The sequence below is a fragment of the Zalophus californianus genome, chromosome 2, assembly GCF_009762305.2.
Source record: "Zalophus californianus isolate mZalCal1 chromosome 2, mZalCal1.pri.v2, whole genome shotgun sequence".
Classification (NCBI taxonomy): domain Eukaryota; kingdom Metazoa; phylum Chordata; class Mammalia; order Carnivora; family Otariidae; genus Zalophus; species Zalophus californianus.
This window is the reverse complement of record NC_045596.1, coordinates 49,567,672-49,585,296: the sequence shown is the minus strand read 5'-3', so window position 1 is coordinate 49,585,296 and position 17,625 is coordinate 49,567,672. Positions and strand designations below refer to the sequence as shown.

The 17,625-nt window shown below is 34.1% G+C and overlaps 1 protein-coding gene across 10 annotated transcripts in view; it reads right to left on the bottom strand.

The window, feature by feature from the left end:
* The window catches only part of ADGRL3 (adhesion G protein-coupled receptor L3), a 1,229,798-nt gene that overhangs the window by 502,191 nt on the left and 709,982 nt on the right, over positions 1–17,625 (bottom strand). For all 10 annotated transcript variants that reach the window (XM_035726124.1, XM_035726125.1, XM_035726123.1 and 7 more), the window contains 3 exons: positions 16,220–16,440; positions 3,477–3,543; positions 1,646–1,737 (listed from right to left, as the gene is read on the bottom strand). In XM_035726124.1, coding sequence (XP_035582017.1) covers positions 1,646–1,737; positions 3,477–3,543; positions 16,220–16,440 — 380 coding nt within the window. The remainder of the gene's footprint in view (positions 1–1,645; positions 1,738–3,476; positions 3,544–16,219; positions 16,441–17,625) is intronic.

Below are 17,625 nucleotides of genomic sequence, written 5' to 3'. Positions count from 1 at the left end.
ACTTTTTCCCCTGATTCTTAACATTATAAAAGCTGTTATTAAATATCAAAGTATTTACTTCTGATAGTATGTTAAAAACCTAACATAAATGGTAATAAAGTATTACTTGCATTTTGCTTTATACTATAAAATAATAGATACAAAGATGTTGTAATTTACACCAAGGGGAGTAAAACTATGATGTGACAGAGAAAACGTATTTTATATGCCTATTTATTTATCCAAATTCAATTTCATCAGGAAAAGACAGTACAAGGAACTAATTACTACAGTTTAGAAGGGCAGTCTAATTGTACACAATTCAACAAAATAATGACTATTACCTCAACTAAATAACATTAAGAACTACAAAAGTCTACTACTCATAGTAGATAATTCCTAGTTTGCTACATTACATTATATTTTTCTAATTTCTTAGCTACCTTTTTCAATTAAGTTAGACAGATGGTTCCTTCAACAAAATGAACCGCTTCATGTCAATACACTTTTGTCACTAACGTCTTTAATTTACTGCTTTATCCTATAAACATTCATTAACGGCCTACTATGGGCAAGGAACTATGTCAGGAACTAAATGTAGAAAGATGGAAAATGAGTGACATAGCTGCTATCTGAGGTAGTTCAAGAAGAATGTTCAAAAGTCACAGGTGACCTCATGAAACTTCTGAAAGTACATTCATTGAAATAAAAAATTTAGCCAGGTTAATACATAGCATAGGCAAATTATATACAAATTGCAATTTAATATATAATATATTAATGACTAATGTACATCTCCACATTACTATCTTTCCCAATTGTCACAGCCTCTGAAGGAACAAGATAACATTTTTGGTTATACTGAGGAAATATTTTTCTTTTCAGAAAATGTAAATTAGCTTCTGTGTATATACAAAAGTGCTACTAGTGTGGAAATGTGAATATTTTCGTATCTCTGCATGGCAAGGGCTTTCTGAGCATAGAAAAAACAGAATTTGGGTTAAAGGACAAACTTTGGAACTTGAAAGATGGCTGAGTAGATAGCAAGAGACTTTTGGAGTGATTTACCTCCCAGGAGGGAGACGTTAACATTTCAAAGGGGGCTAAAGCCTGGAGCCCTGTATTTATACACCATAGGATTTTACATCAGGGAGTTGTGTTTTCTCTCCCTCTCTCAGAAGGAGAGGAGGGAAGCTGTATAAGAGCTCCTCTACAAATGCCCAGATCAATAATCTTGGGGGTTTCTCTCCTGTGGTGGAAAATCTCCCTTTTAGTACTTGCAGGTGGCACCATCTGACTCTCCTCACAGTGCTCCTGGGGGGGAGATGGAGTGTTGGAACAGATATGGTTATTGCTCCAAGAAACAACAGTCGGCCCAGATACAGATACTTTGTATTTGCTTTCAGGACAAAATACATGAATGTACATATTAAAAACTTAGCATGTTGCAAATCAGAGTGTAGGGGGAAAAGTTTTTTTGAAGACAGCTTCATTCTACTGAATGAAGATCAAGTCATCTCAACAGTCAATAGATGATCTTTTCAGCAAAGACAACACATTGATCCTCTTCATTTTGTCACAAGATTTTAGTAGAATTAAGAGTCGGGATAATTTAGGGTACCAAAATTAGGTTGGCTAAAGAGAACAAAAAAGAAAAATCACTTACTTGATATTATCAAGGCAGCCCGATTCAGGTTTCAGAATGGCAGTATGATGAAACATTTTATATAGAGCAATCCCAAGGAAGATTACATTAAGCTGGAATGTAAAAAGTACTGTTATGTAGCATAACTGGAATATAAGAAAAAAAGGAAGTGTGTTCTCCATAACAGATGAGTTGTTCTGGGAAATTAGATCTCACTATACGTATAAAGGAACTTGATCACAGATGATTGCCTAGTATTTTAGTAAAGGCAAGAAGCTACTTTAGGGAATTGGGATACCAACGAGTTACAAAGCACTATTATGACAAAATACGTACAAATACAAAATCAGCAGCAGTTGGAATGATGCCGTGGAAATCGTAAAGCAACTCAAAGCCAAGTATATGTTTAAAAAATATATATACAGGTGTGTTACTCTTTCTACCGTCTGAACAAAGCCCTGAATTTGTTGTTTAGGGATATATTTTGAAATGCTATGTTACAAAATCATAAATACTAAAATCAATATATTTTTGAATAGCTAGATCAAAAGGATTATAAAATGGTGGTTAATTCTAATGCTGCAACAAACTAGGATTAAAGTCCCGGAAACCCAAGACAGTATCAGTGTCTGTCTTGTCAGTGGAAGCAGAGAGAGAACAGGACTTAAAACAAAAAGTTCCAGTATGAATTCTATATATCACATATATGTAAACTGTATAGAAAACCACATATTGAATTGCCCTTTGTGACCTGGTTTGTTTATATGTTCCAAAATTTAGGATTGGTAGGGACTAGGAAAATCCAATTATAAGTCCTACTGAAGTTCTCTCAATAATACAGTTCTATAATCCTTTCTCAAATCCAAAAAGTTTGAAAAATGAAAGTTTTAAAAAATTCATTGAGTGGCCAAAAAAGCCTAACCTTAACTAAACCCATTTGGTGGGAAAACCTGATTTGCACCGACATAAGGTCTTCTGTCTTTATTCCACTTGCTCCTACTTTTCCAATTTTTTTTTCTGTTGAATTATTACTGTGTTTGGATTCAGAGTCCTGCCTAGTCCCTACTGTGAGTATTGGCTGATGTGTTTGATTTTGGGCAACTGCTTATTCTCAACAAGGAATATTATATAATATGCAATACATGTACCATATTATCTCTCTAAAGTCTGAAAACTTTCTGAATTCTAAAATATACCTGCTTCAAGGGATTTCAGATAGTGAATTGTAGATCTATATCTTATTCAAAATCAAGAGGCCATTTTATTTTAAAAAATGGAGAACAATTTGTATTATAAAGCGATGACTACATAAATAATAATACCAAAATTAGGATAAGTAATTCATATGTGAAATAATCAAGACATTATGCATCTAAAAATACAAAAGGAAGTATGGGTACAGAATGTTTGCTTAACTAATTTGTGCCATTCTCAAGTGAAATGTTTTTGGATTTTAAAGTTTTCGAGATGTTTATAAAAAACAAAACTGGAAGGAATAGTAAGGTATAATGCCGCATTTCCAAATTCCGATTCCATTCATAATTCAAATTATCCAAATGAAAAAGAAAGGAAATATACTGTTGTGAAACTTGGGATCATCACTGTTTAAAAACCTACAGAACCAAATGGCTTTTGTGAGATCAGGCTGTTTTCTTTGGCAACATTTTTGATTAAGTATTTCACAATATAAAAGTAGATTAGAATGAGTGTCTAATTGCTTGAGTTATAATAGGGTCAGATAAGTAGATGCTTTGCCCCAAATAATCTATGTGAATCAAAGGTAGGCAATGCAAGGATCGCGGAAGTTTTAGTTCTTGACCTGGGAAACACATAGTTAATGAGGCGTTCTTACCATAATTATCAAGGTCGCTGGTCCTATAAAGCTCCAAATGAAGTAGGTGTCAAGTCGGAGCCAACATCTGCAATGAAACACAAGGGAGAGAAGGCATTCAAGGACTGGCTGTGGGACATACATCAAGAGTGAGCGAGTGACAGAGAAGAATGTGAACTGCAAAGCATTCCACTGGGAGACAGGAAATATTACATTGCTTGTTCATTTAAATGCTGAATTATGTGCCCAATTTCTGACAGCACTATTGATGGAGTAAGATAATTACCCCTGGAGGAAGCACGGAAAAAAATGGCACTAGGCCTATTTGCTAAGGCCTTTTGTGTCTGTCATAGAAACCTTAGGGAAAAAAAAAAGGAAAAGAGAGAAAAAAGCCATACATACAGCCATTAAGTCGAGTAGCTTTAAGCTATCCTTTTCTCTCCAATTATGGTGCTACATAACCTGTCTATCAGCTGTCGGGCAAAGTGACATTTTCCTGTCAAGAAGATCTGAGGAAATTCAGTACAAAGAAGAAATAAATTTGGTATCAGAAGATTGAAGTTTAATTAGGTTGGGCAGCCAACCTTTGAGAGTTCTTGAGTCTTACAAAGTGCATTGTTACTCCCAGTGCTTCCAAGGTTGCAAATGATCCTGAGCATCCCGTGAAGTTGATTCATGACCCAAAAGTAAATTATTAATCACTTAATTTCAGTTACATTTAATACTCCCCCAATTCTTAAAGCCTCTGGGAAATTACATTTTCATTCTTCAGGATGACAGGAAGACAAAATGGAAGTGACTAGTTATGAGCAAGATTAATGTAAATTTTGAACAAATCACATTTGATGTTAAAACTCGTATCTTGAATTATTTGCCATTTTGCTATATTTGAGGCATAAGTAAAAAAGAAAACATCTCCAGTGGAAAATCGCCAAGAGTGGTTTTGCTAAGTGGCCTAAAACTGCGAATCCAAAGTACGTAAATACCTCTTGATTACTATGAAAACGTTACTTAAACCTCAGAATGAATGGAATACCAGAGACACCATGAAGAAAGGAACTTATCAATGTCCATCAGTAGAGGAATGGGTCAATAAAACGTCTTCTCTTCATAGGATGAAATGTTGTAAAACAGTTAAAAGGGAAGAGGTGGATCTTTATATGCCAATAGGATAGATCACGATAACAAAGTTTAGTGAAAAAGTAACACGAAGAATCTATGCCCTGTACCTTTGAACACTTTTGAACCACCCGGGTTTGAAAGGTATGGGTCCACTTATATGTGGGTTTTTTTCCCCAATAAATACAGTACAGTACTGTAAGTGTATTTTCTCTTCCTTAGGATTTTTTCTTTTTCTTTTTCTTTTCTTTAAAGATTTGGTTTACTTATTTGAGAGAGAGAGAAGAGTGAGAGAGAGAAAGTGCGAGGGAGTGGGAAGAGGGAGAGTGAGAGGCAGGCTCCCCACTGGGCAAGGAGCCCAACGACGCAGGGCTCTATCCGAGGACCCCGGGATCACGACCGGAGCCAAAGGCAGACGCTTAACAGACTGAGCCACTCAGGTGACCCGGATTTTCCTAATAATCTTTTGTTTTCTCTAGCTTATTTTAGTGTAAGGATACAGTATATATTATATATAACATACAAAATATATGCTAATCAACCTTTGATATTATTGGTAATGCTTCTGTCTGATCAATGGTAAGCTATTAGTAGTTAAGCTTTGGGTGGGGATCAAAAGTTAAATGGAGGTTTTGGACTGCATGGGGGTCAGCATTCGTAGCTGTTCAAGCTGTATATTTAAAATAATACTCATATTATTGATAGATACACATATGTAATTTTTTTAATTGAAAGGAAAAGAAATCAAACTCACGTTAGTGGTTGCCTCTCACATGACAGTAGGACTAAAAGTGGACCAAAGGGGCTTAACTATATGTTTTATTTTAATAATTACTGGAAGCAACATGCCAAAATGCAATAGCTTAACATCTGAGTGACAGAGGCAGTGATGTTTATTATGCTTTTCTTTTTACTTTTCTGTAACTCAATTTTTTTAAAAAAGGTTAAAATCTAAATCCTTAGGCAAAACAAAGATAACCATATATCCTGAAAAAAACAATTTTAAAACAACAAAATCTGACTTTCTTCTACTAAGTATATGTAAACTAACTTCAATAGAAGTATAATATCTGTACTCCAAAAAGAAACTGATTACAAGTTCACATTTTTTACATAGATGATTTTATTCAAGATATACATAATAATCCTATTTGAAAAAGTGTTACCAGGGAAGAAATCCATACTTAAACTATTAGCTATGAGTTTGAGTACTTATCTTCTTATTGGTCTGTTGTTCTAAAAATGTGGTCACGGAAAATAAAAGTGTGGTGCTGCCAATAAGCAGAGACAAATTGGAAAATTCAAGTTTGAAATATGAACATTATCTTCATGCTGACCATAGGCTAGCTTGTTATCATCCTAGTAAAGGTGTGTGTATGTGTGGAGTGAGTCCCTCTTGTTCTCAACAAAGACGGTATTTTCCCTCAAGATAAGAACAATAAAAGACAAAGCATGGACATTTTACCAGATTAAACACACATGCGTGTACATGCACACACGCACACACACGCAACAAGAATTCTGCTGAAATTATAACATGATAGGATACTAATAATAAATTTTAAAATGGCTGTTCCTAGCATAGCCCCTGTTCCTTTGTAGGTCAAACAAGCTTTTGGGAGCTCATCAGAGAAGTAAAACACATTTTCAGCAAATTCTTTTTAAACGAAAATGTGCTTCTTCTGAAAAATGTTATTCTACAGGTTAAGTGCTTCTTATACAAATAATTTAAATTATATTATTACAGAGTACCTTAGACTAGGTAGGGGATTTTAAAATGTTAAATAATCTCACCAAATGTGTTGTTAAAATAAAATAATGTTATTAAATTTTAGCCTTACAAAGCTTTACTTTTTTGAATACAGTTTCAGCAAATGCTTAGTTGGAAATAAACATGCTTTTGGCACAGTGATCTTTAAATGTGGAACTGAAATTACTTTAGAAGTTATTATTTTTTTTATTTTTTTAAGAAAACGCTTCAATATCTATTTGGTATAATAGATTTAAGTTCCCTTTGGAATTGAACAGTATAAGAGGCAATATGAAACACTTCAAATGTACTGAGTAAATCATCCCTTCATGAGAGCTGCCTGGGCTTGACTATCTTCTGGAAGGCCGTGTGGCAAAATCCCTTTTCTAATTCGATTGCCATATGGCCATACCTGCTGTTGTTTTTGGCCACATGCTGGCTTTCTCAGAGCTTTCTATAGTTCCTCTCTTTCCATTAACTACCTTAAAAGTTTGCATGATTCCTGCTGAGTTCCCTGTGCCAATGTTGAAAGGATTCACCCTGGCTTGAAGGTAAAGCAATATTATGTGGGGTGTTCATTACACACGTGGGCATATATATCCCACATCATGGTATTCTAGAAGTCTAGGCCATTCAATGTCAGTTGGATATAGTGAAAATGTACTGGTTAAGAGGAGACAAATGCTAGAGGACAACTTACTACACTAAGCCCAGTAAAGTCCAGCTTGCAAATGGCCAGACAGACCTGCTATTGAAGAATATAATTTATCTGAAAATTGCCTTTATCCACTAAGCAACATTTAATTTGTGAAATTATTAATTTTAATAGACCATTCTTGTTAATTTTTAAGATACATCAATTTCTTTTTTTAATGAGTCATATAAATATAATTTATAAAGTATGTTTATAGCCATACTGTAACAAAAGAGAGGACTTGCAGTTGAAAAACAAGTACTTTCTAACCTTACTACATGCTTATTTGAAGTAATACTGAAAAATCTTAAAAGACCAGATATATTTTGGAATTCAAAGGAGTACTTGTCATATATCATAAGCCTTGACTTTTTTTCTCTCATTTGCCTAACTACAAAGATGTCATAAAAATTCTCTTTTTGTAGCATTTTTTCAAATTGTAAAAGCAACATATAATGTTATATATTTGATGAAGTCTTACGACATTAATTTAATATTCTAAAGAAACTGGTGAGGGGCGCCTGGGTGGCTCAGTCGGTTAAGCATCTGTCTTCGGCTCAGGTCGTGATCCCAGGTTCTTGGGATCAAGCCCAGCATCAGGCTCCCTGCTCAGCGGGGAGCCTGCTTCTCCCTCTCCCTCTGCTGCTCCCCCTGTTTGTTCTCTCTCTCTCTCTTTGTAAAATAAATAAATGAAATCTTAAAAAAAAAAAAAGAACTGGTGCTAATCCATAAGGACATATTATTCTCTTCCAGAATTATTGTCTTCCAAAATCTAAGAAACATTATTGTATATTAAATAATAACATGTTGATATCTGGATCAGTCTTCCTCAAAAATGTCAGTTACCAATCCAGCAAGTACCACATTCATGTTTACTCAGAAAAGAGAAAAATAAAATAATGAAACAACTTAATTTCTAAAAACAGGACAACCAAAAACCATACTTCTAAAGCTTACTCTCTTCTATTAAACTACTCACCACTTTATTTTCATCAGTCATTTTAAAAATGTATGATTCTGTATTTAGAAAAATGGTAAACCAATTACCCAACATAAATAAATGACACTTAAAATCTATGTTTTACAATGCTTTTAGATGACAGTAACATTACCAGAGTGTAGTTTCTTATTCTAAGTTAGCATGTTTAATATAGTGCCATTAAAATGCTTCAGGACATTGTATTTTTGTCACCTGTTTAATTTGCTCTTCTCAAAGTAGACATCTGACTATTCACCAGTTTTTTGAAATAACGTAAGTTCACAATGGTGTTTGCTTCATTTTCTACAGGACCCTAAATCTCAGACTGAGCCATCCTTGGTGAGCCATCCTTGGTGAGTATTCATCCTGTAAACAATCTTTGGCTACTATTAGACCATAAAATTTACAAGGCTTAATTATATCAGGTTGTTTATGAGCATTTATATAATACACAACCTTTTTTTCTCCGTAACATATGCAGATCTCTTTATATTTCTACTACATATATCTGGGAAGATTGAGAGAGAAAAAAAGGAATAAAGAGAATTGGGGCCAAAAAAAAAACAAACGAGGAAGAGAAGAGGAAAAGGGACAAATATATACTTCAAGCATAGTAACTCCAGTTCTAAGCTTACTGCGTAATATGTCTGTTAGGTTCTTTTAGTGCCATTTTCATCACAGCACACTCATGCATCTAGTCTTGAAATACTTTGTGAGCAAGTACATGAACTGGAAAAAATATTGGCAGAGCGATGCAGGAATGGAGCGTGACCCGTGGTAGTCAAGACTAGCATTTGTGGTTCGGCTACAGTTTCGGATCTTAGAAATCAAAACTAGATTTCATTTTGCAGGTTATGTGCATTTTATATGCAGGTTATGTTGTCTTCATGTCCCCAATATGTTATTTTCTTTAAAAAGTAAGTTTTTCATTATTTCTTCAGCAAAATACATCCTACATTTTTATGGTGGACTACAATGGTTAGAAAAGCACTATCTGTTTTAATTTATTAATACTAAATGTTGGAATAATTCCCACAGTCCCATGTTGCTTAAATTAATAGAGGCAGCAGCATAAGAACTGTAATCAGAACTCTATAAATGGATGCTTTTAATACAACTTATTTTACAACTAAAACAATGTTGCTAATCATAAAGTTTGTATTCCTTCATCTGGATTAGCCAAATAAGAGTACCAGTAATAATAACAGTTCTAATTTAATAAATGTTTATATATGCCAGAGACTTTATACATATGCTTGCTTAAATATATTTACATATATATGCACAGACACATTCACATATGTATTTACTCACATATGCAAAAATTCATATTCTCAAACTTTGTAATAGTTTTGCAAGGTGTTTACATAACAACTGCCACATTATAGATTGGAAAATGAAACTCAGGAAAACTAAGTGACTTGCCCATAGCCACATGACTAATAATTAGTTGAGCCAAATTTTATCCTAGTCTACCTGACTCTGAAGTTCCTGGCGCTACTATGTGTTTCTCAAAGAAAACAATGAGTTACAGAATAAATAAAAGTTCTAGTTTTGCTGAAATTTATAAATTCTCAATGAGTAGAAGAGAAATTTATATGCTGCACAGAAAGCATAGACTGTTGAAACATTGCTCAAGTAAAAATATTCAATCTTTTAAAATATAAAGTCATCTCTTTGTAAGTTAGTAATTTTTAAGCAGTAATTTTAGTATTTTTAAGCAGTTTTATTGCAATATAATTTAAGCAGTAATTTTAGTATTTTTAAGCAGCTTTATTGCAATATAATTTATATATTATAAATCATCCATTTAAATATGCAATTTGATGTTTTTAGTCTATTTAAAAGTTGTAAAATTATCACCATAATCTAACTTTAGAATATTTTCATGGCACCAAAATGAAACCTTGTACCCACCTCAAGTCACTCCTCACTGTCTCTACCAAATTCACTCACAATGCCTTCCCTACCCACTCCCCAGTGCTAGGAACCACTATAATTTTCTCTCTAAATGTCTACCTGTTCTGGATGTTTTATATAAATGGGATCATACAATGTACAGTCTTTTATGACTGGATTCTTTCATTTAACATGATGTTTATATGGTATGATCATCTTGTAGCATGCATCAATACTTCATTTTCATTTCCAAATAATATTCTATCATACAGATATACCACATTTTGTTTATCTTTTCATCAAACGTTGGAGAAAGTATTCCCACTTTTTGGATAATATAAATAATAACACTCATATACAAGTTTTTGAATGAACCTAGATTTTCATTTTTCTTGGGTAAATACCTAGAATTACTGGGTCATATAATAACTATGGTTAGCATTTTGAATATCTGTCATACTGTTTCCCAAAGTAGCTAGCTACACAATTCTACATTGCCACTAGGAATATGTGGGGATTCTAATTCGTCCACATCTTCACCAACATATGTTATTATCTGTCTTTTTTTATTGTAACCTTCTAGTGGGCGGAGTTATGATACAAAGTGATGTCTAGATGTGGAAGTTATCATATTTCTTTGGTTCCAATAAGAACTTAAGACCAACATTCAACTTCAGGGCCAACATTTAACCACATTTTGTAAATAACAGGACAGCAATCCAGATGTTCTCTTAAATAGTTCTGGTATGGCCAACTCCTTAACAGAAAAGATTATTCTCAACCCCAAATTCTTATATATTATGATAATTTTATGCCCAGTCATAGGGTTCCCAAGTGATGAAATGATGACACAACAAACCATCAATCTCTTATACACATACACATAATTCATGCTCTTGGCCTTTAATAAAATAACATAGACACCCAGTATTCCCCACACACATAGTGAATAATCGTCTTGATATATGTTAGTGAAAAATTCTTCTTCGTTATCTATCCTATTTCCCTTGGTCAACCTAAAATCAAGGTAATAACATGTTCAGTAAGGTGGATGCTTCATATCAATGAAATGTTACAAGTGGGAACATTTTATAACATATAATAATATGCTTGGAGAACTACTCCAAATTAATATATAATTTCCTGTGAGTGGGTTGAAGTGCTTCGAAATTGTGAAACATATTAAATAAACATGCTGTGCATATAACTTGTAGATACTATCAAGTTCAATGTGTTTTGTTTGTTTGTTTAAGTAAATTCTACCTACGATGTGGGCCTGGAATTCATGGCCCCAAGATCAAGAGTCTCATGCTCTACTGACTGAGCCAGCCAGGTACCCCCAACAGGTTCAATGTTCTTTGGCTTGGCTCTTTCTTGAATAATACCATAATCTGGTATTTTAAAGAATCAATAATCACTTTTCTACCCAAATGATTATATTGGTTGAATAATGACGTGAAAATAAGAAACTGGGGTGGGGTAGGTGGGGGGCAGCTTTTAACTAGCAGAGGAGATCTTACCTTTTTTAGAGTTGTTCTTAAACTAGTGAGCTAGGGAGACAAAAATATGACTTAATAGATGACTTATAATAATTTTCAGATCATAAAATTTGATTTCAAATATTTTTAAGACCTTGCTTATGCTTCTAGTACTCAAGGATGTTCTGATTCATTATAACTGTTTATGACCTAATTGACATCTTTTGGAAACCCCTTACAAATTTTTAAGCCCATATTTTAAGTCTTGGGCTATTCCTCAAGCTTCACTCCTTTCCAGAGCCCTCCCTCCTCCTAGAAACTGCTCCCACTCCTTTTCCAATCTACCCATCACATTAACCACTCTTTTTTCCATTGTATACTTGGATTGTGAGGAAAGTGGTATAAACTATAAATGTGATGTTCTCTTTAAATAAAAATTAACTGTTAAAACGGTTTGCATTTTTTTGATAATATTGAGGTAATTAAAGTTTACATGAACTAATTAGTTTCAGGTCATAAAATTAAAGTATCTAGCACAGAATTTCTAAATCAGCCATGTTTAAAATATTGCTAAGTCAATGCCAGCTTTTATCTTCTGACAGTATCATTTACTGGATGGCTTCACTGAATGTGCATATGAATAAGAGTTTAAGAGAGACTAAGGGAAGATTACAAAAACAGATAAAATTGAATAAATGCCCATTGTTAGTGCAATTTAGAACTGTGGTCCACTAGCTGTGAGTTTTTTTTTTTTTTATTATTATTTATATGATTGTACTGGTCTTCTAATCTAATTTTTTAAATGTCCAATTATTGTGACTAAATGTAATTCTAAATACATTCTCGAGATAATGTCAGTACAGATAAAAAGATTTGATTAAACAACATCAAAAAATAATAAAATTCTCTCACAAGCATTGCAAACTGACGGCAAACTAAGCAACTTCTCAAAATCAAATTATGTGTGCTTTGTGTGTATGTGTTTTGTACATATTAATCAGTTCAACAACCCTAAAATTTCATAGAAAAACACATCATAATCCATCAGTCGGATGGAATATGATAGTTACCACTCTCTGTATCAAAATAACATACAAAACTAATTTTATTTCTAATTTTATCTCCTACCATTGATATGAATCTCTGCTTTTTAGAATTGTAAGCTATTATTATTACTATTGTTAAAGGTTTCAGCGATAAAACCTCATTGTCAGTATAATAAAATATAATTAGATACATTAAGAGGAAAGAAAAGGGAAGAATGTTTATTATTATTTGGATTACTATAATATATATTCAATGGTTTATTCTAGATGTACTCTGAGTGGTTGAAACTGAAGTAAAAATTTAATAACAAAGTTCCAAAAATAAGTGAAATAGATTTCTAAGACATAAAAATTCATTGTATTGAGCTTAATAAGAATTTACAGAAAAGGGCTGAAAATATGTGTCTGAATTCTGGCTAATTCTAGTTTATTTAAGACTGTGGACATTATATATTTGTATTAAAAAATCAGTGTGGCATATAAGAAGGTAACACTGGCAAACAAACAAAAGAACAACAGCACAATCTGAGATAGATTTACATGAGAAAAAGTCATGAGATGAACAGGCAGTCAGGAATGCCATCAGAAGTCAAATAAAAGCAATCAACAATAGTAACAGAAACCAGAACAACAAAGACAGATTTGATAATAAGGAACAAGATATATAATTCTATATGCAGAAATCCTTCGAGTTGTTTTACAATTCATTGTTTATATTTTTCTTTGAGAAGATATCTTGATTAAACTCCTGATGGAAAACATGATCTGTTAATTTCAGCTTCTCAAGCAAATACAAATGCCTGAATAATGTTTCTTGTTCCACACCTGCTTCTTCAATGGGTAAAATAGACCCTGGATTGGACGCGTTCCCAATCGGTAGAAGTTAAACATTTTTCCCATGTATTCTGGAAGGTTTCTCTGCGGACGATTTATTTAAAATGTACAAATCAGACACCAAACACTCTGTGCCTGTGATAGAATTTTAAAGCAATTTTCCTTATTCTTTTCTCTCCCTCTTTCATCTACCCTCCCGTTTCTCTATATCGGCTTTGCTGCTCTTTGTGTTGGGAAATATCATAATTGTGGAACTGAACTATTACGAAGGCTTATTTTAAAACGGTGCCTGGGAAGTAAATTAGCCTCTATTCCCACACAGTAATAATGTCAGTAAATGAGAGCTTCAGTTTTGGTGCAGGAAATTAAAGCAATGATGGCCAAAGCTTGAACAGTCACAAGAGACTTCTTATTATTGATTCTAAGAAAAGATAGATCCCTACTATCCAGAAAATGACATTGCTCTCAAAATAAATGATTAAAACGCAAAGCAAGTGAGTTTGAGTCAGTTTAGGAACAGGAAAATTTGCAAATATCTAAAAAGATAAAAACAACAACACGAGAGCAAAACGGAATTTCTTAAGAACAATATTTGAATAGTAGAAGGTCACAAATCACTATATCACTCAATTTGATATCTTAGAGGGGATATGCATTAATTAAAACGTAAAATCCTATGACCTAAGGGGAATGACTGCTAGTGGGTTTCTTTTTAAGGTGATGAAAAGGTTTTAAAATGAGGTAGTGGTGATGGGTGCATAACACTGTGAATGTACTAAGAACTACTGAAGTATACACTCTAAAAGAGTGAATGTTATGGTATGTGAATTATATCAGTAAAGGTATTATTTTGAAAAAGAAGTCTGATCTACCTAATTTCCCCTCACCTCAGAGGTCCTTAGATGCAAGCATTTTAATGTTTTTATCTAATCCTCATTTGTTCCAAAGTTGTCAGTGGGATCCACAAGATGAACTCAGATTTGACCACAATTCATAAAGGTTGGATTAAAAAATAATTACTATTAGTTACGTTTAGACAAATGGCCTTTTATAGCCTCCCCTGTACTAAAGAAAAATTCAACACAAGTGAGATGGTCTTCTTTCAACCATGTTGTTGGTGCCTCTGAACCAACACATATTCTACTTTCTGCTCCCAATAATGGTTCTGCTTGTCTTCCCTCCTTATGAATTCTCTCTTCTGGGAAGTGAGCTGCTTTATTGCCAGCATATTCAGGCTGCTGATTGCTGGTGGAAAGTCATGAAATTTGGCTTATTAACTTTTGTACAAATCGATGTTATCTAACCTCATCTGAGCTTTCACTACTGCTTGGAAATCTTTTTATTAATGTCTAACTGGCTCCTTAACACATTTTCCATAGTGCTCATTTCAAGACTTTTCAAATCTCCTGTCCTCTCAACGTGACCTCACCTATTCACACAGCAAAAGTCAGCTTCTTCTACTTGATGGAAAAGTGGTTCCACTTCGAAATTCATCTTACCTCTTCTTTCCTTCACACTCATCTCAGAAGAGAGGGGTCATTTTACTTTTCCAAAACCATTCCTAGTTTAGTGGAAATAAATCTGATTTATTTTATCACACATCTGCCACTATCTAGCTCTATAACCATGGGCAAGGCAATTAATTTATCTGGTCCTTGATTTTTTCATCTGTAAAATTGATGTCTTGGGCTAGGTGAATTGCAAAGCCACTTCCTGTATTAAATCAAGGTTTCCTTAATCTTATGTGTAATCTTAAGCCTTTCTATCCCTCTAGGACTTTTCACTTTCATTCAGCCTCTCTATATATTGCATACAAATGAGGCATAAGATATTTTCCCTCTATTAATCTCCTCCTATCAAACTGATTCTTCCCACCCCTAGACATTTTTTGGACTTCATTTTTAAAACTTCTTCTTCATTACTGTAACCACAAGTTAATCTTTTCACTATTTCTCAATCAAACTTTTTCAGGGTATAGGTAATACTTTAAGACTCTACTTTCTTGCTATTGACTTAATTCTTCGAACCTTCCAATTTGGCTTCTGCTTCCAGCACTGTCAAAATAATTCTTGCAAAGGACAAATAATTTTTTCTCAGTGCTTATCCTACTTGAATTATCTTTGATATAGAACACCGCAGACAGTGTTCTGAAACGCCACCTTGAAATGGCCTTCTCATTCTCTTTTAAGGCTCTCATTCTCTTTTAAGGCTCTTGTCTGTCCTTATTTTTATTTCCCCACCTCAAACTATGTCCTAAATGTGGGCATTCATCGGAACTCCATCTTGGTCTTCTTTCTAATCTTTCTCTATTGAAACTTTCATTCATTCTCAGGATGCCAACTGTTATATTGATGTGGATTACAAAAATATTTTTCACTGAATTCGTTTCCACTATGCTGGACATCGCTTCATGTATGTCTCACCAATCTAAGTGTATACTGAAAATAACATTCATCACTACAACCCAATACTCACCTAGGAAAAAAAAGGGGGGGATAACAAGCTGCCCCTGCTCATATTGTTTTTCTTTCTGTTAATGGTATAAATTTCTTTCCAGTGACTAGAACTGACAGGTAAGGAAGAAGAGAAGCCATTAATATCAGGGACTGTGCTGTCCTCTGAATACACACTTTCTGACATAGCTAGTTCTTCATTTGACAAATGTCTCAATGCCCTGAAAGATATTAAAGTGCTCATCTTCTTATAATTACTCAAGGCTCTGATGTAGCTGTAGGAAAATTAAGCTGTTTTAAACAGCATCCTACTGAATCTCAGGATTTTTCTTCTCTTTCTATATCATAACAAAAGTATGACCATGAATTGAATTATCCCCAGTTGCTTCTCCAGTTCAATCATTTCTTGCTGGGAGGTAGTATAAAGACCTTAGCTTCCAAGAAAATCCAAAGCATTTATTTCAACTGGATTTCAAAAGAGGGGAAAAAGAGGAAAGGAATGATAAACTCACACTTTATCTGTTCCGTAACTCCTATAGTCTACCGCGGCTGACACAGCCACGATGAGTGCGGGCATCCCGTAGCCCACTAGGTAGAAGTATTTCCTCCGGGAATGCTCACTCTCGAACACCTCCACCAGCATGATGTAGAGCTGCACTCCCTCCAGGAACATCCAGGTGAAGGCGGCCAGGAAGAAGAAATGTAAGAGGGCAGCGAAAACGGCACAGGCAATCTAGGGAAGGGAACAGAGGACTCCAGTAACAACCGAACGAAAGATCCTCAACCACCATAACATCAAAATAAACATTTATCAAGACTGCGGTAACACAAGAGGTCTGCAAAAGAACACTTTAGACAAGATTCTTACAATTCAGATATTAAAACCTAATTAAATATAACCTATCTTTCAAAACCACATTTAACATTTTATTAATAATAGCTTACAGATGACAGCATAGGATGATAATAAGGAAACATTATTAATAGTTTTTTATTAATTTTTTCTTATTACTGAGATTAGCCTGAAGTTTTAAAAACAGTATCTCATGCATTATTTTTCTTGGCCATAATCATGTGTGTTCTATCATTAAGTTCTTCAATTGTAAATGAAAAAGAAACATTAAAACCAAGGAGAATAAAAGCTCTTAAAGTTAAAAAAAATGTAATAATTACAGTATTTTGTGATGGGATCATTACTTCATTATTATTATTTGCTGGTTTACTTCTTCCCTGCCTGATTTCAGAAAGGATTTAAGATGGCATTGGGAAGTTCATGCTGCAAAGTATAAAGGTAGGTCTGGTTAAAATAAAATAAAATAAAACAAAATAAAATGTTCCAGAGTGCTTTCTTTCTCTCATTTTTCTGTTGTTGTAAGAAATGTTGGGCTAGACAAGCTTCGTCAAAAAAGACAGCCTGTCCTTATTTTGGCATATTCTCTAAGGCACTACAAGTTTCATCTGACCATATATTAATTTTTTTTATGTCAGTTCTGAAATTCTCACTCCTTGGGGGAAGTGGGGGTCTTTATTTTTTATTTAAGAAATCCTAGGGGAGCACGGGTGGAACAGTCAGTTAGGCTTCTGACTCTTGGTTTCAGCTCAGGTCGTGGTCTCAGGGATTGTAGGATCAAGCCTGGTGGGGCTCCATGCTCAGCATGGAGTCTGCTTGGGATCTCTCCCTCTCCCTCTGCCTCTACCCCCCCCACCACGTGCATGCTCTCTCTCTCTCAACTAAATAAGTAAATCTTAAAAAAAAAGAAATCCTAACCAAAATCTTTATCTCCTACTAGAAAAGGGCAACAAATTTATAGACATTATCAGATTATAATGGATTCAATGATGAGTGTGATCCTTGAGAAAGAGGCAAAGGGCAGGTCAGTTTTCTTGAGTGGGAGAGATGACAATGAAGGGAGATGAG